Below are 23,681 nucleotides of genomic sequence, written 5' to 3'. Positions count from 1 at the left end.
TGGCTTTTTGCAGGTGAGAGGAGTATGTGAGACTTTTAACGAATATACATTGACTATGACAACTAGGTGACCAAAGCGGGGAGAGAAAGCAAAACGATAGAATACACAATTGGGCAAGAAATGTGTCTGAGGGCTGGGACAGGATCTGGCCAGTCCGTGGCAAGCCCCTAGCTGAGGCTGGCATGGGGAAGATTAAAACGGGGCTGTAGACTGGAGGGAAGCAGCCATTGGGCATATGGCATGAGTACTTGTGCAAGAGCCATTCTATCCAGAGGCAGAGCTGGAGGCTGAGGAGAAGGGCAGCTTGCAACGTCCCCGGGTTTTCTCAGTGGAGCAAGGTATTTCCAGTGGTTGGGGAAAAGCAGCTTGGAGGTCCTGCACTTGCTCAGCACCAGATCCTCTCTCTCCCACATCGTGCACTCCTGCCATTCCAGAATCTCCCACCAAAGACATATTCAGAATCTGCCATCTCCGGTTCCGTAGCTTAAGCATCAACGGTCCTTTCCTGGGGTCTCTGGCACTCCACCCAGCAGTATCTTCAGCTATGAAGACATGACACTGTCCAGAAGGTAACTAGAGGGTTCAGTTCCAAACTCAAGTAGAGAAATTCCACATTGTTGTCAGCACGAGTGGGGAGAACCATATGCAAGAATTGAAGAACATACAGTTCACGACCTCTCGAAGTACAGAGGAGGAAAGAGGCACGTGGCAAATCACCGGCAGAAAAGGGGCCAAAACCCTGGGATTTGGCCTCAAATTATTGCTTTACTTCTGTACCTATAATGCTGTCTAAAGGAAGTGAATTGATGCTAGTCGTGTGACCTGCAAAGCTTCTGCTCAAAAAGAACCTTTTGTAGGCCTGTTTTAAATTTTTAAATACCGCTTGCTGATATCTTCCATGTCAATGACCATTGAAGCATTGATATTACTCCTGGTCACTGAAAAGTATACAAAAAATTGTGTCATAAATAATCTATTCAGCCAGCTGTGCAGCTTAGCCAAAAAGAACCGTGTGAAGAAGAAAAAACAAGCCCTTAAGAATTAAGACTCTGACTCCAGCTCTCATTGTGATTTTTACGCTCTTCCTGCTTCCTTCCATGTGACTCATTTTCACTATGACACTGGTAAGAGCAGGAAGGCCTAGTAAAGATTTGTGAACACATCTTTTTTTTTCAGCTTGTCTCTGTAAGGCAGCACTAAAATGTGTACACTCTGAGTCAAGAGACAGGGCTGTTTCAGTTTTAGATATTGAGTCAGGAAGCGATGCCCACAAAGAAGATCCAGGAGGCTGACTAGGGCAAGTATCTAGAACAACATAAATTGGCCCCGTCTTTGCTCAGTTCTTGGCTCCATCACCTACCTAGAAAATTCTTGGTGTCACAAATATGATGAGTCTAGACAGTCTCCAGCATACAGACTTCTGAGTCTGTAGACTCCTGTTATCCTGGGATGAACTGATTCACAGTATGAAAATTATTATTCCAGAACACGACAGCAGGAACCCTGTAAGGGATGGGACTTCACAAGGAAGACTGGTGACACATTTTTATATAAATTATCTTTTATTTCTGTAGCATACAAAAGGTATAAATATGATTTATGTAAAACCAATCGCCTGCATACTCAAGCAGAGAGTACACGAAGTTGGGGTACAGAGTCTCAGAGCCAGACAGAGCAGGAGGAAACAGGACTAGATCCAGTCGTCCCGTCAGGCTCCCTTTCCCCAGACACTGTCACCTGCTGCAACTGGAGGGAAGTGAACAGCTTTCCGTTTTCGACAAGGGCGGATTAGACAGTACGTCAGGACGGTGGTGCCAGAGGTCTGAAGGGCTTTAGGGCACTTCTATGAATGAGGCACTTGATAGGAAGCATGCCTGAGATGGAAACCAATCATGTCAAAACAAAGCAGACAGGCCTCGCCAGTGGGGGATGAGCAAAGAGTCCATCTCCTGTGTCTCTTTCCTTCGCATTGCTATTTGATGTGGAGCAAGGAACAACAGGAAGTGGGGTGAAAAGGAAGTCCACAGAAGGGAAATATAATGGAGCAACAGCCGCGGATTCCTTGCCCCATGCTGGCAAACAGCTCGGCGCACAAAGGCTTGGGAGTGGAACAATGCTGAACGTAGAACGCACAAAGTTCTTGGATTCTCCAGTCAGAGGCATTCTGAGACTGGTGAACTGGCGGCAAGCAGAGTCACAGGATTTGCTGGGAGGTGCTAATGATCTGAAAGACTTGGCAAAACTCTTATCATCTGTGAGGAAAAGTGACAGGAGCATGATCTGTACCAAAGAGCCAGGCTTTAGGGAACTGATATTTCTGTTAAGAAGAAAGGCCCAAAGCTCTGCCTGACAAGGTCTGCAGAGCTCAGTCAGCTAGCTGGTCCTCACCAAAGCCTCCCTGCATAAAGCCACCTCTCTGGATAATGACAATGACGAGTTCCAATACAGAACGTTCTCTTACCTCTTTCATGGTCTACGGGTGTGTGTCCCTCTCTACTAACGGCTCCATAGTAATATAGCTGTAGGAGGCGCTCCTGGACTGAAAATGAAGGCAACTGTCACGTTCCTCTCTGTCTTAGTTAGACTAAGTCACCTCTAGAGTTGATGGTTTCAGCCTAAACTGAAATTAAGACAATACGTTTCTCACATGACTGATCACAAAATTTGGCCTTAGCCGCTTTGACTGAGATTGCTGCCAGCCAACCTGCTCTGAGGGAAGCCTGTGACTAAAGTACCGCCCAAGCCCCATGAGGAAAGCCAGCGAGCTCTAACAATACCACACTCCCTCTGATAAAGCCCATACAATACTGGATTTGTTTACAAGTGAGCGTTAAGTTTTTCTCATCGGGTGGTAAAGTGGCTGGTGGCTGACATTGTCTTCCCCCACGGGTACTTTGGGTAGGACAGCGGGGTTAAGCTACCTGTGTGAACTCAAAATGATCACTGATTTGGGGTTTTCCCAGTTCTGAAGGTCAGTAATGCTCTAGAAACCATCATCACCAAAACAAGGTAAAAGCAAAGCTTACTTAAAAAAAAATAAATAAATAAAATAAAAATTTTAAAAAGCCCCACGCTGGACATAAAGCTTACTGAAAAATAAAATAAAAATTTGTTAAGGGGTACCTGGCTGGTTCTGTCAGCAGAGCATGTGACTTTTGAGCTCAAGGTCAAGAGTTTAAGCTCCATGTTGGATGTAAAGCTTACTTAAAAAAAATAAATAAAAATTAAAAACAAGGCAAAAGCTTTGTGGATGTCGCCGAGTACCTTTTTGGATCCAGTCTGTGGGACTGTTGCTTCCTAGAGATATCCATTTCCCACTCATATGTCCTGACCACAGGCCCATCCTGGAAGATGCTGAGGCCCATCGCTTACAGAAATATCTCTGGAGCAGGGGCCCGCAAGCCAGCCCACAGGCCAAATCTGGCCTGCTGCCTGTTTTTGTCACTAAAGTTTCCAAGGAACACGGCCACCCTCACTGGTTTCTGAACTGGCCGTGGCTGTGTTTCTAGTACAACAGAGCTGAACAGCTGTGAGGGACTCTCTGGCTACTTACAGACAAAGCCTGCGGACCTGAAGACTAAAGGCAATTTAGGGAACTATCTATCCCACTCTGAACAGGTCTTCCAAAAAAAGAGCCCAAGTAATTCATCATTAGAACGTGATTCTAGCTGCAGGTTTCCAAGGAAACCTGACTGTTGAGGCACACAATCTGTGGTGCAGTCACCTCAGGAGCTACTGACGTGCTCCGGACAGGAACCTCTGTGCTCTGAACCACCTCTCACCCGTGTGAAGCTGTGACCCCTGACCGGGTCTGTGGAACCCAGAGGAGCTGAGTGTGTGTGTACATGTGTATGTATACACATATGCTTATGTACACAGGCACATATACACATAGACGTACATCTGGGGATTACTCCCAAAGGGGCGGGCTGTCGCTCTTCGTGTCCTGGGGCAAAAGCAAAGGAGGCAATTATCCGCTCCAGAAAGCTCTGAGGGAGAAAGCTTGGCGCTTGCTGTTTTCTCATTCACATGCTAGCTTGCTGTCAAAGCTAGAAAGCCCGATGGCAAAGGCCTGAAGTGCACACAGCGGGTAGTTGTAATCCAGGGTGAACACATCATCTGCCACACGTCCAAACTGCATGACTATGTAGTCCGCTAGAAACAGAAAGAAATTCGGACATTAGAAGATAATGGGGCTGTACTGGGGAAGCGCCTACTTACGATACAGAGAAAAATCGCCAAATAGGTCAGGCAATCACCAGGTCTCTTTAAAATGGGAAACCATGAGAAGGATGGCAAGAGGCACTGGGTAAGAGTGAACGTCTGCTAACCACGAGCCAAGTTTCTATTACTGTTCCTCTCAGAGAACAGGAACGACTCCTGACTAGCACGAAAGGGCCAGAGGAGGGAACAGCAGAAGCTCCAAGGACTAAAGGTGCTGAAGAACCTTGACTAAGGGCCATTGCATCTGCCTCCCAAACAGTGGTTCAGAAGTTTTACTTTAGAACAGCCATATTAGGGGCGCCTGCGTGGCTCAGTGGGTTGAGCGTCTGACTCTTGATTTCGGCTCAGGTCATGATCCCAGTTGGGATTCTCGCCCTCTGCCCCCCCAAAAAAATCTTTAAAAAGTAAAAATAAACAACAAAACCGCACTTTAGTCTTTCTAAAGAAATCATGTCTTTCTTAAATAATTCTCCCCTGAACAGAACTTCCTGTCAATGATAGGAAGTGCTCATTTCCCCACTGTGTAAGAACATCTTTCCTCCTATTCCCACCCAACCCTTCCTGCAGGCTTACGGTCATGTTCGTGGACTATCTGAAAGTTCTTCACAGACGCCTGAGTGACCCGGCCATGGAAGTTCAGGACGTAGGACTGTGTGTCATCGTTCCAGACGGGGGCCTTGTTGTGCAGTTCAATCAAGTTCTCCATGGTTTTGTTTTGCCATTTGGAAAGCAAGCTCTCGTGGTCCTGTTTGAAGAGACAATCATTGCTTTGTACTGAGAACCATAGGCAATCATTTACTCTCAACTCTGTGAGGTAGGAGGTAGAATGGGGAAGTATTTTCTCTGTTTCAGAAAGGGTACAAAAGAAACAAAGAAAGCTGAAAGTTAAGGCAGATTTTAAAATTCTGCAAGATTGTCTAGCATTTCTCTTTGCAGACTAAGGGGTTTCAAATCAACCACTTTAGCCACCTCTCCGCATGTGCACTTAGCTGCTGCTCTGGAGCAGTCACTCTGCTAAAGAAGGCTATGAGCCATACTCCAGCTTGAGGTTCTCCAAGGTTCAATAATTTTTTGTACTGATCTTGTCTGTATTGTATTCTTGTCTTTCGGACTCCTTTGCTGACTAAATATGTTCTTGCTTACATTTCGTGGCCGAAATGGGATCCGTTCATGATTCATATTCATCCCTGGAATGATCACAGACATTTTCCTAGGACCTTTAAATCCAAGTACATTTGTTTCCTGGAAGATAAGAGAACAAGGCAGGGACTTGGAAACAGAAAGGAAAAAGAGACCACATTCTTAACACCAGACTTTCTTGGGCATGTAAAATGTCCAATGATGATGTCAAAAACACCAAAAACGATTTTATTTCTTTAGTGTAAGTAAACAAAGAGAGAGGGAATAAAAAAAAAAAAGAAAGAAAAGTAATACTGTACCTCCTTTTAAACCTACTGTGAACACTTGAATTTAAAACAGATTCTATTGCCTTGAAACTTTATTCTTACTCCTTAGTCTTAAGTGAAATTTGAGGCAACTGTGAGCAAACTGGCCAATTTTGTCATCATCAATAAATATTTATTTCCCAATGAGGGCATGGCACTACATGATATACAGTGAGAATTATAGCTTAATTTACACAGGACCTGTACCAGGAGGTAAAAAGTTCAAATGCCTATGTCAGCATAAGGAATATAGTCACCAGTACTGTAATCGCGATGTATCAGGACAGATGGTAGCTATTCTTGTGACAAACACAGCATAATGTATAAACTTGTCAAATCCCTAAGCTGTACACCTGAAACTAATGTAACATTGTGTGTCAGTTATACAAATAAAAAAAATAATACTGTACTATATACATGAAGGTTGCTAAGAGAGTAGATCTTGAAAGTTCTCATCACCAGAAAAAAAACTGTAACCATGTGTGGTGATGGATGTTAATTAGACTTACTGCGATGATCATTTTGCAGATGGAGCCTAGAATCGGGCTCTGCAGTAAGCACAGAGTCTGCTTGGGGTTTCTCTCCCTCTGCCCCTCGCCCCACTCACATGTGCGCATGCACACATGTGCTCTCTCTCTCTCAAATACATAAATCTTGGGATGCCTGGGTGGCTCAGCCGTTAAGCATCTGCCTTCGGCTCAGGTCATGGTCTCAGGATCCTGGGATCGGGCCCCACGTTGGACTCCCTGCTCAGCAGGGAGTCTCCTTCTCCCTCTCCCTCTGACCCTCCTCCCCCCTCATGCTCACTCTCTCTCTCTCTCTCTCAAGTAAATAAATAAAATATTTAAAAATAAATAAATAGGGGCGCCTGGGTGGCTCAGTTGGTTTAAGTGTCTGCCTTTGGCTCAGGTCATGATCTTGGGGTCCTGGGACTGGGCTCTGCTTCTCCCTCTCTCTCTGCCTGCTGCTCCCCCTGCTTGTGCTCTCTCTCTCTCTCTGTGTCAAATAAATAAATAAAATCTTTTAAAAATTTTTTAAAATAAAAATATTTTTTATAAATTAAAAAATGAAAAAATAAAATTACCTTGTATATCTGAACTAAAATGTCAATTACACCTCAATTAAGAAAATAAAAAGAGGGGCACCTGGGTGGCTCAGTCAGTTAAGTGTCTGGAATCGAGCCCCACATGGGGCTCCCTGCTCAGCGGGGAGCCCGCTTCTCCCCACCACCACCCCTCCCCCTGCTTATGCTCTCTCTCTCACTCTCTCTCTCTCTCAAATAAATTTTTAAAATCTTAAAAAAAGAGAGAGAAAGAGATCAGTCTACTTTATTGTAACCTCTAGCCAGTGGGTAAGAGGTAATGAAGGACCAAGTTAATACAATGGCCTTAGGAAAATGAAAGAGCAGGTAAGACAAGAAATGTTAAAAAAAAAAATTAAAAACATGGGGCGCCTGGGCAGCTCAGTCGGTTAAGCATCTGCCTTCAGCTCAGGACATGATCCCAGGGTCCTGGGAGCACCAGTCAGGCTCCCTGCTCAGCTCCTCCCCCTACTGTGCTCTCTCTCTCTCTCTGTGTCAAATAAATAAATGGAATCTTTAAGAAAAAATTAAAAAGAACCAAACTTGGCATGTCATAAATAATTAAAACTTGAATATACAGAGAAAAATGCAACCAGCAACAGAAAAGGGGGTTTAGAAATAGAAACAAGCTTGGGAGGGAAGATCGTGAGTTCAGTGTTGGTTACGTTTCAAGTGCCAGCAGGACACCCAGGAAATTAGGGAAAAGACTCAGCGCAAAGAGTGCATTATGAGAATGGGACGTACGTAACAGACAGCTGCCAGCTCCTGCCGGATATAGGCCTTTTCTACCAGACCTTGGGCCTTGCTTGGGCTGACACCATGGTCATAAACTGTAAACTTGGTCCCCATGAGGTTGGATCTAGAATCAAGAGAAAGAAGTTACCATTAACGATCTGTATTTTTTCCCCACACAAATACAAATCTAGGACAGGTATGGAACAGAATGGAAGCTCATTTGCCTGTTCTCCAAATGTTCATCACCACCATTAAAGATCTCTCATTAAAATAAGGAAAGGACTTGGATTTTCTCTGAAGTTTTTTAAGATTATGATATCAATACATGCTCACTGTAAAAAAGATACAGACTGCTCTGAAACTACAGGAATAAAAATATCAGAAAGAATAGGACATAATACAAGGCTGCTCTCACCTGAGTTTGCCAATATAACTTTCCCCTTCACGAGATAAATCTGTTGGATCAGTGGAGATGAGGTAATTGGATGTTTTGCTCTTTTTCCGCTTTCTACCTGCAAGAAGAAATATCTGGAAAAAGAAAAAAATGCCAGTCAAGAATATCAAGAGAACCACTACGGTCTGCCCTACCCGTTCACCTAGCAAATATTTAGCAAGTGCCTATCGTGGGCCAAGCAGTCAATCTTTCAGTCTTTTTTCTTTTCAACAGGCTTAATTCACTGTCATTTTTCTTGTATACAAACTACATGGTAACCACAGCTGGAGCCTGGGTCTGCTGCACGGAACCTCCAGTATGGGTCTTTATAGGATGGTCAGTGAGTTCCTGAGAGGGGGCCTCGGAGAACGTGGTCTCCTTCCAGAGGTCGGCATGAGACAGCTCTAGGTCTTGGAGATGGCATCCCAAGTGGCCTTGGCGAAGTTGCCCGGGGTGGCCGTGCAGCGGCCGGCGGAAGTTGAGCAGCCCGCACAACGCCGGGCCCCCTGGGCCAGGGACGTGGTGCTACAGCATGGAGCTGCAGCGTCCAGTCACCTTGCAAGGGACGGTGTGGAGCTTGCTGATCTCGTTCTCCCAGAGGCCTTGCTGCACCGGGGCTAGAGACCTTGGCCAAGCATGATGGTCCCATGGATGTCTGTGGCCACCTCACTGGAACATTTAACAGCGAATCCCCTATGGCAACAAATGTCTTGAACCCGGTCTGCCTGTCGGCATGGGTCTGCTTTTGCATGGGCATGATCTTCAAAACCTCATCCTTGAAGGACGATCCGAGGAAAACCTCGATGATCTCAGATTCCTTGATGGGCAGGTGGAAGAGGTAGGTCTCCTCCAGGGACCCGAACTTTATGTCCTTGACCAGACGGCACAGGCTGGTGACAGGCATCCACTCCACCTCCTTGGTCTTGCTGCCGTGAACTCCTAGGCCTTGACGACTGCAGAAGCCACGGGGCCTCCCATCCCAGTGCCTCCTGAAGCACCAGTGTTATCTGCCACTTCATGTTTTCTTGGAGAAGACCAATCTTTGGGGCTTTATCTCTTTTTCTAACCCTTATAATGCTTCTCAGAATTCACTATCAGGGTTTCCCTACTGTACAACTTTTCAAAATTCACTTAGCTGGATTCTCCATATACAGTAGACCCCCTTATCCACCAGGGGCTATTGTTTCAAGACCCCCAGTGGATGCCTACTGAACACTCTACAAACTATGTTTTTTTTTCTGTACATGCATATGACAAAGTTTAACTTATACGGAAGGCATAGCAAGAGATTAGCAACAATAATAGAATAATTATAACAATATACTATAATAAAAGTTATATGAATGTGGTCTTTCTCTCTCAAAACAGCTCACTGTACTGTACTCCCCTTCTTCTCGTGCTGATGTGGGATGATAAAATGCCTACGCGATGAGATGAAAAGAGGGGGCATTAGGCTACTATTGACCTGCTAAACCTACGTCAGAAGAAGGACCCATCTGCTTCCAGATGACAGTGACTGCAGGTGACTGAAACCACAGAAAGCAAAATATTGGGGTGGGGGGGCTACTGCAACTATGTGCAACTTTCTCCCTAAAACCTCCAGTGGCTTTTTCAAAAAAGCTCATCCGATTCGTCAAGGAAGGGTCTTTCCAACTTCAGGAGAGACAGGACGCTGAATACCCACCCTTCCCATTCTTTACCATAGCTGCTTTCCTCATATTCCTTTTTGTGTGTTGTTGTTTTAAACCCCTGTGACTTCAGTGGCATGAACACTATCATACTTGTGCATCCTTCCCAAACCCTACTGGATCTGGACAAGAACAGGGGAGCAGGAGAATGGCAGCAGCCAAGGAAGGGACTGTGGAATCCAACAGGTACGGGTTTGACTCTGGCTCTGCCACTTATCAGTGTGATTTGGGGGTAGGTATGTCACTCCCTAAGCCCCACGCATCTATAAAGCAGGGATGAAGTTGTGGTAGGATTATGGGAGATAATATATACACAGAGCATTTGGCACATGCCTGGTACATCATAAACACTTAATAAATTAGTGGTTATAACAACAATGGTATCAATCATCATCTCATTTTTTATGCTCTTAAAATCATCCACCTAGACCCGGTAGCAAAACAAAATACAGTGTTCCTTAGCAAGTATTAAATTCCCTCAAACTTGTGTTTGAAGTAAATTAGAATTTCTAGAGTGAGAAATAAGACATTTCACTCATATGTCCTTCCTCTATTTCCAATTCCTCCTATTCCCTAAAACTGGCACAGTATCATGTCCTACCGTAATTAAAACAAAAACCAAAGAGCACACACTAACACCCTCCCTCCATCAAAAAATAGGATAGAGGTGCAAGTAACTACATTCAAATGTTTTCTTCCATTTTCTTATATTCTGGATAAAATTCTTTTTCTTTGGGATGGGGTAGATTTTACTTCTGAGACTCTGAGCTCTTTGAAAAAAGAACACAGGAACTGGGAGTTGCTGACTTGGTCTGAAACCAGTGCTCTTCTCCTATCCTAAGACCCTTCAACAATCTATTCCCACAACATTCGTCCCCTCTATCTGAAGATCTTTCTTAAGAATCAATTCTCATACCTTCCGATTTTCATCCTTTTCCAAGTGCATATAGTAAGTGGGGAAGAGACCCCGATCCATTCCTTTTTTATCCCTGGTTATCCGACACTTTACTGTAATACCCCGAGGGGCAGGACTACATGCAAAGTCCTCTAAGTTCTCCACTTCTCCCAGCTGGTTATCCATTTGGTGGGCCACAGTACCAGAAGCTCCTGGATCCTGAAAGACAGCCAGATACGTGAGCAATAGGAGGTGGGATCAGAGCACTTCTTATTCTCTTCAAGAAATAATTAATGGACAAAATAATTTCGTGATTTACCCCTATGTCTCTAGTCTTCTGACAAAATAAGCAGAAACTCTGAGAAGTTAAATAAGTATGTGAATGTTGGGAGTAATGAAGGAGCTAAGAACAAAAGTGGGCTATATCTTCACAACTACTGGCTTGAGACGCAAGATTAGGGAGGTCATGAATTTCAAGTCTAAATTGGAGCTTCACTCTTTTGAAGGTATCCTCATTCAGTAACGGTGTTTCAATACTACAGGTACATTTGGGAAATAGTTAAATAAGTTCCCAAGAAGAAGTTTCAGAACTACATACTGTGGTTGATTTCTGGCTGGATGCAGAATTGGGTCTCTCTGCCTCTGAATATGGTGAATGACATAATTTTTTCCCTTCTTCCTCCCCATCGGTCTCCTCTTCATCGAAGTTCAAACTACCCGAGATACCTGGCAGAAAGGAAGAACTCTCAAAAACTGCCAACACTGGTTTAAAAAATAAATTGTCGAACCAAATATAATTTTAATTGTCTTGCTTAAAACATTCCAGCTATTCTGACTTAAGACATAGCTACTTCATCCAAAATTTGTTTTGTATTGTTTTGAGGGTTTTGTTTTGTTTTGTTTTTTGTTTTGTTTTGTTTTTTGGTGGGCAACAGATCAAGGTTTATTGAGCGATAGCTAAGTGATAGTACAAAGCTTCCGAGGAGGGAGCGGACCTGAGAGGGTTGCCACCTACTTCATCCAAATTTTGACAATTCTTTCTTCGTATTCTCACTCAGATTTATCCCTTGTTTTCCCTTTCCATACAGGATTAATATCCAGGATAGATAAAGCACTCCTACAACAAACATTCAACAACAACAACAAAACAAATAACCCTTTACCCAGAAACAGGTAAAGGACATGAACAGACATTTCTTCGAAGAAGATACATAAATGGCCAATAAGCACATGAAAAGAAGTTCAACAAGACTCATCATTAGGGAAATGCAAATCAAAATCACAATGAGATACCATTTCATAAGCACTGGGATGTCTATTATCAAAAAAACAGAAAATAAGTATTGGCAAGGATGTGGAGAAACTGGAACCCCTGTGCATTTCTGGTGGCAATGTAAAATGGTGCAATCACTGTGGAAAACAGTACGCTGGTACCCAAAATACTTAAATACAGAAGTACCACATGATCCAGCAATTCCACTTCTGGGTAAATACCAAGAGAATTGAAAACACAGACTCAGATACCTGTATACCAATGTTCACAGCAGCAGTATTCACAATATCCAAAAGGTGAAAACAGCCCAAATATCCATCAACTGATGAACAGATAGACAAAATGGTATATACATACAATGGACTATTACTCAGTTTTAAAAAGGAATGGAATTCTGATCCAGGCTACAACCTGGATGAACCTCAAAGGACATTATGCTAAGTGGAATAAGCCAGTCACGAATATTTTTTTTAAAAAGGGACAAATATTGTATGATTCCACTTGTATGAGAAATCTAGAGTAGTCAAATTCACAGAGACAGAAATTTTGTAGAATAGTGGTTACAGGGGACACAGGGAACAGAACAGGGAGTTATTATTTAGCGATACGGAGTTTTATTATGGGAAGATGAAAAAGTTCTGGAGATGAATTGCGGTGATAGTTGCATAACAACATGAATGTGCTTAATGTCACTGAACTGTACACTTAAAAATGGCAAAAATGGTAAATTTTATGTTACGTATATTTCACCGCAACTTAAAAAATTCGATGATCTATGGTTCTCTATCAGTTCCCTCTGTTTCTTTTTTGTTTTCCAGCATTTTGTTCATCTCTTGTCTAGTTAACTAGGGTTGGGAATGTTTGAAATGCTATTATCTTGGATTTATGAAGCACCTTTTATAAAAAATTCAAAACTATCTGATTAAAAACTATTTTCTCATTTTATCCTCACATTTGTATGAGTTTGAGGAAGAGACAGTGGTAGTCTTCCTTATTTTGTTTCTTGTTTGTTTATGGAACATATCTAGGGCAGAACAGAGACATAAAATAAAGTGTGATGTATGTTGTAAGAGAAGGATGGTACTCAAATTTACATGTGGTGGTATCAGGCTCAGGGAGAATCATTTGCCCGAGAGAAAGAGGCAGGGCCAACACCGAAACTAAATTCCCTTTTTCTCTTTAGAGGATAAAGTTACCCCCCCATATCCAAATCATGAATTTACAAGTAGACTTAGCAACAAGCAGGGTGGCTTTTTTCTCCAAACCATTTCCTGCCCACAATCAGCCATCCACAGGAGGGACAACTATGACCTATTTTTACACAGTTCACAAATAAATTGGTATTAGCTTTGCTCAGGGACACACAAGGATAAGACAAAGGCCAGTTAAAAAATTAATCTCAAATGAAAACATATATCCACACAAAAACTTATACATGAATGTTCATAGCAACATTATTCATAATAGCCCAAAGTGGAAATAACCCAAATGTCCATCAACTGATGAAGAGAGAAACAAAATGTGGCATATCCATCAATGGGATGTTAATTTGACAATAAAAGGCGCTACAACATGAGGAATCTTGAAAACATTATGTTAGGTGAAAGGAGACAGTCATAAAAGACCACATAGCATATGACTCTATTTATATGAAATATTCAGAAGAGGCAAATCCACAGAGATGGAAAGTAAATTGGTAGTTGCCTGGGCTAAAGGGGTCGGAGGGAAATCAGAAGTGACTGCTAATGGGTATGAGGTTTCTTTTGGGAGTTGTGAAAATTTTCTAAAACTGATCGTAAGGATGATTGCAGACCTCTGTGAATAGATTTAGAACCACCGAATTGTTCACTGTTCACTTTGGTTTTTTTTCTAATTTTATTTTTTTATTGGGATATAATTGACATAAAATGATTCAATATTTGTATATATTGTGATATGATCACCACATTAAGTTTAGCTAACATCCCTCACCACACACAGCTAAAAATTTTTTTCCTTTTTTTTGACTTTTTATTATAATCACCAGGTGCTCATCAGACAAGCACACTCCTTAATCCCCATCACCTATTTCCCATCCCCCCACCAACCTCCCCTCTGGTAACCATCAGTTTGTTCTCTATAGTTAAGAGTCTGTTTCTTGGTTTGTCTCTCTTTCTCTCTCACTTTTTTTTCCCTTTGCTCATTTGTTTTGTTTCTTAAATCCCACATAAGTGAGATCATATGGTATCTGTCTTTCTCTGACTGACTTATAGCACTCAGCACTATACTCTCTAGCTCCATCCAAGTGATTGCAAATGGCAAGATTTCATTCTTTTTTATGGTTGCATAATATTCATATTATATGGAATCATATAAAATATGAATATATATTCATATAATAAATATATCCCAGATCTTATTTATCCATTCATCAGTCGATGGACACTTGGGCTGCTTCCATATCTTGGCTATCATGAATAATGCTGCTATAAACTAGGGGTGCATGTATCCATTTGAATTAGCATTTTTGTATTCTTTGGGTAAATAGTCATTTAATTACTGGATCATAGGGTAGTTCTATTTTTAATTTTTTGAGGAAGTTAACTCCATACTGTTTTCCACAGTGGTTACGCCAGTTTGCATTCCCACCAACAATGCCACATCCCTGCCAACACTTCTTTGTTGTGTTGTTGATTTTAGCCATTCTGACAGGTGTAAGGTGATATCTTATATGATTTTGATTTGCATTTCCCTGATGATGAGTGATGTCGAGCATCTTTTCATGTGTCTGTTGGCCATCTGGATGTCTTTGCAGAAATGTCCATTCACATCTTCTGCCCATTTTTAATTGGATTGTTTTTTAGATGTTGAGTTTTACAAGTTCTTTATGTATTTTGGATACTAACCCTTTATTTATACGTCATTTGCAAGTATCTTCTGCCATTCCGTAGGTTGCCTTTTAATTTTCTTGATTGTTTCCTTTGCTGTGCAGAGCTTTTTATTTTGATGCAGTCAAAACAGTTCATTTTTGCTTTTGTTTCCCTTGCCTCAGGGCACTTATCTAGAAAAAAGCTTCTACAGTGGATGTCAGAGAACTTACTCCTGCCTGTGTTCTTTTCTAGGATTTTTATGGTGTCAGGTCTCTCTTAGGTCCTTAATCCATTTTGAATTTACTTCTGTGATTGGTGTAAGAAAGTGGTCCTATTTTCATTCTTTTCCATGTTGCTGTCCAGTTTTCCCAACGCCATTTGTTGAAGAGACTGTCTTTCCCATTGGATATTCTTTCCTGTTTTGTCAAAGATTAATTGACCATATAATTGTGGGTTCATTTCTGGATTTTTCCATTCTGTTCCACTGATCCATGTGTCTATTTTGGTGCCAGTACCATACTCTTTTGATTACTACTGCTTTGTAATATAACTTGAAGTCCAGACTTGTGATGCCTTCAGCTTTGTTTTTCTTTTCCAAGATTGCTATGGCTATTCAGGGCCTTTTGTGGTTCCATACAAAGTTTAGGGTTGTTTGTTCTAGCTCTGTGAGAAATGCTGGTGGTATTTCGATAGGGATTGCATTAAATGTGTAGATTGCTTTGGATAGTATAGACATTTTAACAATATTTGTTCTTTCTAATCCCTGAGCATGGAATGTCTTTCCATTTCTTTGTGTCATTTTCAATTTCTTTCATCAGTGTTTTAGTTTCCAGAGTACAGGTCTTTCACCCTTTTGGTTAGGTTTATTCCTAGGTATCTTATTATTTTTGGTGCAACTGTAAATGGGATTGTTTTTTTTAATTCCTCTTTCTGCTGCTTCATTACTGGTGTATAGAAATGCAACAAATTTCTGTACATTGACTTTGTGTCCTGTGATTTTATTCATTTATCAGTTCTAGCAGTTTTTTGGTGAAGTCTTCTGGGTTTTCTACATATAGTAACATGTCATCTGCAAATAGAGAAAGTTTTACTTCTTCCTTACCAATCTGGATGCCTTTTATTTATTTCTGCTGTCTGATTGCTGTGGCTAGGACTTCCAGTACTATGATGAATAAAAGGTGACACTGGACATCCTTGTTGTTGTTTTTTTTTCCTGACTTTAGGGGGAAAGCTCTGTTTTTCCCCATTAAGGATGATGTTAGCTGTGGGTTTTTCATATATGGCCTGTATTATGTTGAGGTATATTCCCCCTGGATCCACTTTGTTGAGGGTTTTTTATCATGAATGGATGTTGAACTTTGTCAAATGCTATTTCTGCATCTATTGAAATGATCATTTGGTTTTTTATCCTTTCTCTTATTGATGTGATGTAGCATGTGGATTGATTTGCAAATATTGCCCTTGCAACCTAGGAATAAATCCCACTTGATCATGGTGAATGATTTTTTTAATGTATTGTTGGATTCAGTTTGCTAGTACTTTGTTGAGGATCTTTGCATCTATGGTCATCAGAGATACTGACCCGTAGGTTTGGGTATTTTTTGGGAGGCATCTTTATCTGGTTTTGGTATCAGGGTAATGCTGGTCTCACAGAATGAATTTGGAAGTTTTCCTTGCTCTCCTATTTTTTGGAGTAGTTTTTTTTTTTCTTTTTTTAAGATTTTATTTATTTATTTGACAGAGAGAAAGCACAAGCAGGGGAAGAGACAGGCAGAGGAACAGGGAGAAGCAGGCTCCCCACTGAGCAAGGAGCCCAATGTGGGACTTGATCCCAGGACCCCGGGATCATGACCTGAGCTGAAGGCATACGCTTAACAGACTGAGCCACCCAGGTGCCCCTATTTTTTGGAATAGTTTGAGAAGAATAGGCATTAATTCCTCTTTAAATGTTTGGTCGAATACACCTGTGAAGCCATCTGGTCCTGGACTTTTGTTTGTCAGTAGCTTTTTTTTTTTTTTTTTAAGATTGTATTCATTTATTTGACAGAGAGAGAGAGAGACAGCCAGCTAGAGAGGGAACACAAGCAGGGGGAGTGGGAGAGGAAGAAGCAGGCTCCCAGCAGAGGAGTCTGATGCGGGGCTCGATCCCAGAATGCCAGGATCACGCCCTGAGCCGAAGGCAGACGCCCAACGACTGAGCCACCCAGGTGCCCCTGTCAGGAGCTTTTTGATTACTGATTCTGATTACTGATTTTTTTGGTTACTTATTTTTCTGGTAATTGGGTCTGCTCAAATTTTCTATTTCTTCCTGTTTCGGTTTTGGTAAGCTACACGTTCCTAGGAATTTATCCATTTCTTCCAGGTTGTCTGATTTGTTGCCATACAGTTTTTCATAATATTCTCATAACTCTTTGTGTTTCTGTGGTGTTGGTTGTTATTTCTCCTCTCTCATTTGTGATTTTATTTGAACCCTTTTTCTTTTTTTCTTGACAAGTCTGGCTAGAGGTTTATCAATTTCATTGATTTTTTTCAAAGAACCAGCTCCTAGCTTTATTGATCTGTTCTATTGTTTTTTTTCTAGGTTATCCTTTATTTCTGCTCTAATCTTTATTATTTCCTTCCTTCTGCTAGTTTTAGGGGTTGTTTGCTGTTGTTGCTGTTCTTTTTCTAGCTCCTATAGATGTAAGGTTAGGTTGTGTATTTGAGGTTTATCTTGCTTCTTGAAATAGGCCTGTATTGCTATAAACTTCCCTCTTAGAATTGCTTTTGCTGCAGCCCAAAGGTTGTGTACCACTGTGTTTTCATTTCCATTTATTTCCATGTACTTTTAAATTTCTTCTTTCATTTCCTGGTTGACCCATTCATTGTTAGTAGCATGTTGTTTAACTTCCATGTATTTGTGGTCTTTCCAGAAGTTTTTTTCTTGTGGTTGACTTCTAGTTTCACACCATTGTGGTCAGAAAAGATGCATGGTATGACTTTGATCTTTTTGAATTTGTTGAGGCTTGTTTTGTGGCCTAATATGTGATCTATTCTAGAGAATGTTCCATGTGCATTTGAAAAGAATGTGTATTCTGCTGTCTTAGGATGGAATATTCTGAATATATCTGTGAAATCCATCTGGTCCACTGTCTCATTCAAAGCCACTGTTTCCTTCTTGATTTTGTGTTTGGATGATCTGTCCATAGATATAAGTGGGGTGTTAAAGTCCCCTGTTATTGTATTATTTTCATTTAGTTCTTTTATGTTTGTTGTTAACTGTTTTATGTATTCGGGTGCTCCCATGTTGGGTGCATAAATATTTAGAATTGTTATATCATCTTGTTGGATTGTCCCCTTTATGATCATATAGTGTCCTTCTTTGTCTCTTGTTACAATCTTTGTTTTAAAGTCTATTTTGTCTGACATAAGTATTGCTGCTGTGGCTTTCTTCTGACATCCATTTGCATGATAAATTTTCTCTATTCCCTCACTTTCAATCTATAGATGTCTTTAGGTCTAAAATGAGTTTCTTGTAAGCAGCACATGGATGGGTCTTGCTTTTTGGGTTTTTTTTTTTTTTAATCCATTCTATCACCCTATGTCATTTGATTGGAGCATTTAGTCCATTTACATTCAAAACTAATTATTGATAGATGTGTATTTATTGCCATTTTATTACTTGTTTTGTGGTTGTTTCTGAAGATTTTGTCTAATCCTTTCTTGTCTTTCTCCCTTTCATGGTTAGCTGGTTTTCTTTAGTGATATATTTGGATTTCTTTCTCTTTATTCTTTGCAATATTTATTAGTGGTGTTTGATTTGTGGTTGCCATTAGGTTTGTATATAATATCTTCTGCATATCACAGCCAATATTAAGTTGGTGGTTAAGTTTGAAACCATTCTTTATTCCTCTCCTCCCCTCATTTTAGATACATGGTATCATATTTTATTTCCTCTTATTTTGTGAGTTCCTTGACTGATTTTTTACAGAAATATTCATTTTTACTGCTTTTGTGTTTCCTACCCTCATACTGTCATTTTTGGTCTTTCCACTCAAGAGTCCCCTTTAATATTTCTTGCAAGGTCGATTTAGTGATCACAAACTTCTTCAGTTTTTGTTTGTCTGGGAAACTCTTTATCTCTCCTATTCTGAAAGATAGCCTTGCTAGATAAGAGTATTCTTGGCTGCAGGCTTTCCCCAATTCAGCACCTTGAATATATCATGCGACTCCTTTCTGGCTTGGAAAGTGCTGAAAAATCCGCTGAATATCTTTATGAGGTTTCCTTTGTATGTAAGCATCTTCTTTTGCCTTGCTGCTTTTATTTATTTATTTTTTAGATTTGTTTATTTGAGATAAAGAGAGCAAGTGAGGGAGTGAGCATACAGGGAGGAGGGGCAGAGGGAGAGGGATTGTCTCAAGCAGACTCCATACTGAGTGCAGAGCCAGACACGGGGCTCTATCTCACGACCCCGAGGTCATGACCTGAGCCAAAACCAAGAGTCGGCCACTCAACTGACTGCACCACCCAGGTGCCCCTGCCTTGCTGCTTTTAATATTTTTTTCTTAATCACTATATTTTGCCATTTTAATTACAATATGTCTTGGTGGGGCTGTGTTTTTGTTGGGGTGCTCTGTGCCTCCTGGATGTAGATATTTGTTTCTTTCCTCAGATTAGGGAAGTTTTCAGCTATTATTTCCTCAAATAAATTCTCTGCCCCCTTTTCTCTCTTCTTCTTCTTCTGGGACTCCTATAATACGAATGTTACTAGATGGAGTCACCGAGTTGCCAAAGTCTATACAGTGTTCCATAATTCTTTTTTCTCTCTCTTGATTATTTTCTGTTCCTGTCTCTTAAGTCATTGATTTGTTCCTCTGCTTCTTCTAGCCTGCTGTTCATTCCATCACTTTCCTCTCACTTTCCTAGCCAATTGCTTCGGGGATTTGTTTTCCTGTGTGTTAGTCTGTCTCTTGCCCTTTTCCATGACTGCAGCTCCATCCCCACCACAGCAGTCATGATCCATTTCTCTCCGAAACCACGTCTCCACACTTCCTACCTTCTTCAATGTGGCCTCTTCTATACCTTTAGTTGTGGAGTATGTTCTGCCAGTCTTCAGGTCAATTTCTGGGGTATTCAGGATGATCTGATAGTTATCTAGTTGTATTCATGGGGCGAGGTGAGCCCAGGGTCCTCCTACTCTGGTGCCATCTTCCCCTCCCACACCCATTCATTTTGAATGGGTGAATAGTATGGTATGTTAATTATATCGCAATAAAACTATTCTAAAAAAATTATTTTGTTTGTGAAGGGCATTTTTTCTTTTGTTTTCTAAAATGTTAAGCTTTTGTTCTTTTGTAGCCAAAAGGCATAAAACTTCACAATCATGGATATTTTCACTTAGTACTATGTTTGCAAATGCCATTTTTATACCAAGAACTCAGCTTATGTGAATATGTGTCTTAAGATGGAGATCAAAAATTTCTCCCAAACTTGTAGAAAAACCAAACTGGACCCACTTAAGGGACATAATCTGCCAAACTGACACATCGTAGATCTTAATCAAGAAAATGCTTAATGGGTTTTATGGTCAAGATGCAACTTGTTGAGATGTAAAAAGGCATTAATCCATCTGGTACCGAAAGGCCAGTTCTTAGGAAAGACAACATAGCAGTCACTTTATAGGTGAAAGGGGACAAGTCAGTATTTACAGTAAGCGATACAGAACTAGACTAAGAATCAGAAAATCTAGGTCTGCCACTACTCAGCTCGATGACTTGGGGTAACTTAGCTTCTGGTTCAACAAAGGTTGTCTTTGCTCTGACTCCTCCACATTCTTCACTTTCTTTTGTCGTAACAACAGTGGTAGTAAAATACTAGGGAAGTGCCACAATCACATTCCACTTACAGACAGGGAAACAGAGGCAGAGGAAAGTGAAGCTATGTTCCCCCTTTCCCAGCCAGATGTGGCAGAGTTGAGATTCAGAACCAAGCAGGAACCTGAGTTTCAGAATTACGCTCTGACCCGCTTCACCACGGCCACTGGTGCACCCTGTGCTCCCACCACCTGTCCTGGTTTTCACAACATATCACGATTTTATACCCAATGCCTTTGCACATGTTCTTTCTTCCACCCAAGTTTGTCACCTTACCAGCAGTGTGACCAAGGACAAATTACTTAGGCTGAGAGGCTACATATAATTACATATGTAATACATATAACTTTCTTACATGTAAATAGAGAGACTAATATATATGAACGCCTCAAAGAACTGTTACAAATATTCAAGTTTATTTATTTACTTTTTTAGTAATCTCTACACCCAACGTGGGGCTTGAACTCACGACCCCGAGATCAAGAGTCAAATGCTCTTCCAACTGAGCCAGCCAGGCGCCCCTAGAAATTTTAAATTAATTGAGATAATGTATGTCAACTGCCTGACATACAAGAGACATTCAAAATGTTGGTGTGCAGCTGCTCTGAGAGATGCACTGGTACACAGGGCACCATGCATTCTTCCTGGCTCAGCTTAATCTCCAGCTCCTTGTCCCTTCTCATTGCCCTGGCAATGTAATTCTGTTTCTCCTTGGTTTTTACTCTTGCATATACCACATTATAACTCTAGGTTAGGCCACCAGCCAAACCATCTCCTCCCTAAGTTTTCCTGCTTCCACACTTGCCCACCCACCTCCAATTAATTCTTTATGGTGCAGGGTAATTTTTCTTAATTTTCCCATCAAGCCCAAATCTGCTGATTAATATTCCTCAGATTAAGTTCCCTCATAGGTTCCAGTTACTTAATTTTCCCATTAAGCCCAAATCTGCTGATAATATTCCTCAGATTAAATTCCCTCATAGGTTCCAGCTACTCTTCAAATAAAGTCCAAATTCCTAATATGGCCTACACTGGCCTATATAATCAGAGCCCAATTACCCCTCCAGGCTCACCTCTCTAGTCCCTCTTCCCACCTCACCCGCTCACAATGTGTGCTCCAGCCATTCTGAACTGGCCAGTTCCTCCTCCTGTATCAGGCTGTAGCTCAGACATCAGTTTCTCTGGAAAGCTTTCCAAACCTTCAGCTCTGGGTTAGGTACCCCTCTCAATGCTCTCTTGGCTATTTAAGTACATGATGCCTCAATTAGAATAAACACTTCAGGAGGGCAGGAACCTTGTTTACTACTGTAACCTACAGGCCTATAACAATGCCTAATATACAGTATCTACTCAATATGTATTTTCTAAATGAATGAATATGTGAATTTGTTTGAATGTACATCTGTTCTATCATTCTCTGGCAGAATCTCCTGATTCACACAGCCCAGGCCCTATAATGTCTACCTATTACTAAGTAGGTACCCAATAAATATTTATTCATGACTGGTTTCAGTCTTCTCATCTGAAAAGGGGACACTTAATTTCTTCCCACTAGAAAATCATTTTTCTAAGAAGGAAAGAAAACTGCAAGAGATCTCTGAAATGTACAGGAATATCTTTGGAAGTGGTAACTCCAACTGGCAGAAAGTAGGCTCTAGTGAGAAAAGTATTAGCCTAAGTATAAGTTGATCCAATTTGTGTTTCTCTTCAGCCACTACTTATCTTTCCCCTTATCACTAGATCAACAAAAACTTGAAATGGAGGCCAAGTAGGGGTGTTGAGTGGCAACTTTGTCAAAAGAAGGGAGTGGGAACTAAAAATAAAGTGTCAAAAGCAAATAGTCACATATAGTAGCTAATGCTGCTGCTGATTTATATGTGATTATCTTATTTTTCTCAGGCAATAGGGTAAATACTACCATGGTTGACAACAGTCAATTCTCAGATGTCAAAGATGCCTAATACTGTCACCTCTGTAAAGCCATAATCTAGACTCCAAGAAATTCTGAATCATCTAGACTGTTAACTGACAATGAAAGAAAGGAAAGGAAAAGATTATACGCGGCTAAGATGATTAACTGCCTTACAATCATTACCAATCCTCACCATGTTTTTGGAGAATTTCCTGGAGATCTGGCTTGGACACAGTCTCCAAAGTGTTTTCCCCATCAACACTTCCTTCGGCGTCCTCTTCTGTAGCAGAAGAGCCTACTGACAGAACATGAAGTTTGGTTTCCAAATCCTGAGCATCTGGCTTCAAGAAGGCAGCTGGACCATCAATGCCTAGGGTCCAAAAGAGAGGAAAAAAGAAGGAAGTATTATCTCTGATTTGGCTGGGTGGTTTTGGTGTATGCGCTCAGAATTAAGAACCACCAAAGCATTTCACTTCTCCTTCCTGAACATCCACGCGGACGTTTGTTAATAGAGTAACTCACACCAGTGTTCATTTTATTAACATGTTCTGAGTGTTACTAAATAAAATGTACTTGATGTTACGCTTTAGAAACTAAAGAATGAGACCGTGAAAACAAAGTAGGTCTGCCAAAGTTCAGGTCCTGTCTAAGTCAACAGCTTACCACCTCACGTGGTCCATTGAGTCCTATCGGGAGATTGGGTGCTCTCTACTACTCCTGGCGTCATGGTTAACTCTGCCATGATGCGACAATCAAGACTGTAAGTTCCTCAAATAGGCCCTTCTGGACTAACTCATTTGGCAATGAAAACAACCCAGTTCTAGGACGGACACAAACTTCAAAGATCTTCCACTGATTAAACCATTGCTTTTATTGTAACTCAAAGACCCAGAACGTGATTATGAAAATTTACAAAGGTACCTAGTAACGATGCTATTATTGTCCCCCTGGTCCATCTGAGAATCTTCCTGCCTTCTCCTAGGTTTATGAAAACTGTACCCTAGTGGGAAGAGATGCTGCCTAAACACACACCGTGTAGGATGACATCGTTCTGTGGGGTATGAGGTTCCACCAAAGGAGTTTGCTCCTCGCCACCTCTTGGCTTTGATCGACGTAGCCTTGCTTCTGGATTTGGCTGTACCATGAGTGGCTCAAGGCGTTTTTTTCTCTGCTTCTTCTCCAGCAGTGCTCTCTAGGGGGAAAAAAAATGTGGTATGATAGCCAGGAGAGTTATGACAAGACCAAGCTGCTTCGAACATCTACAGTTTTTCACTAATCCTCACAAACCTCTTG

At 41.2% G+C, this 23,681-nt stretch overlaps 1 protein-coding gene and 1 long non-coding RNA gene across 8 annotated transcripts in view; one reads left to right on the top strand and one right to left on the bottom strand.

Moving 5' to 3' along the window:
• Positions 1-1,543: 1,543 nt before the first annotated feature.
• TULP3 (TUB like protein 3) overlaps positions 1,544-23,681 on the bottom strand; it is a 58,335-nt gene continuing 36,197 nt past the window's right edge. For 2 of the 6 annotated variants that reach the window (XM_034645134.1, XM_034645135.1), the window contains 9 exons: positions 23,421-23,580; positions 22,582-22,758; positions 11,100-11,227; positions 10,523-10,720; positions 7,901-8,013; positions 7,495-7,609; positions 5,368-5,466; positions 4,798-4,969; positions 1,544-4,155 (listed from right to left, as the gene is read on the bottom strand). In XM_034645134.1, coding sequence (XP_034501025.1) covers positions 4,022-4,155; positions 4,798-4,969; positions 5,368-5,466; positions 7,495-7,609; positions 7,901-8,013; positions 10,523-10,720; positions 11,100-11,227; positions 22,582-22,758; positions 23,421-23,580 — 1,296 coding nt within the window. In that variant the 3' untranslated portion in view covers positions 1,544-4,021. The remainder of the gene's footprint in view (positions 4,156-4,797; positions 4,970-5,367; positions 5,467-7,494; positions 7,610-7,900; positions 8,014-10,522; positions 10,721-11,099; positions 11,228-22,581; positions 22,759-23,420; positions 23,581-23,681) is intronic. The other 4 variants (XR_004621224.1, XR_004621222.1, XR_004621223.1 and 1 more) reach the window with 4 other exon arrangements.
• On the top strand, positions 7,978-11,762 carry LOC109488623. Of its 2 annotated transcripts, XR_004621227.1 has the most exons (4): positions 7,978-8,756; positions 9,287-9,440; positions 9,680-9,792; positions 11,590-11,762. It is a non-coding gene; the product is annotated as an uncharacterized LOC109488623 (long non-coding RNA). The 2 variants fall into 2 exon arrangements; XR_004621226.1 differs by lacking the exon at positions 11,590-11,762 and having other exon boundaries at positions 7,980-8,756; positions 9,680-9,982.

Source organism: Ailuropoda melanoleuca, chromosome 16 (genome assembly GCF_002007445.2).
Source record: "Ailuropoda melanoleuca isolate Jingjing chromosome 16, ASM200744v2, whole genome shotgun sequence".
NCBI lineage: Eukaryota > Metazoa > Chordata > Mammalia > Carnivora > Ursidae > Ailuropoda > Ailuropoda melanoleuca.
This window is presented reverse-complemented; position numbering and strand designations above follow the sequence as displayed.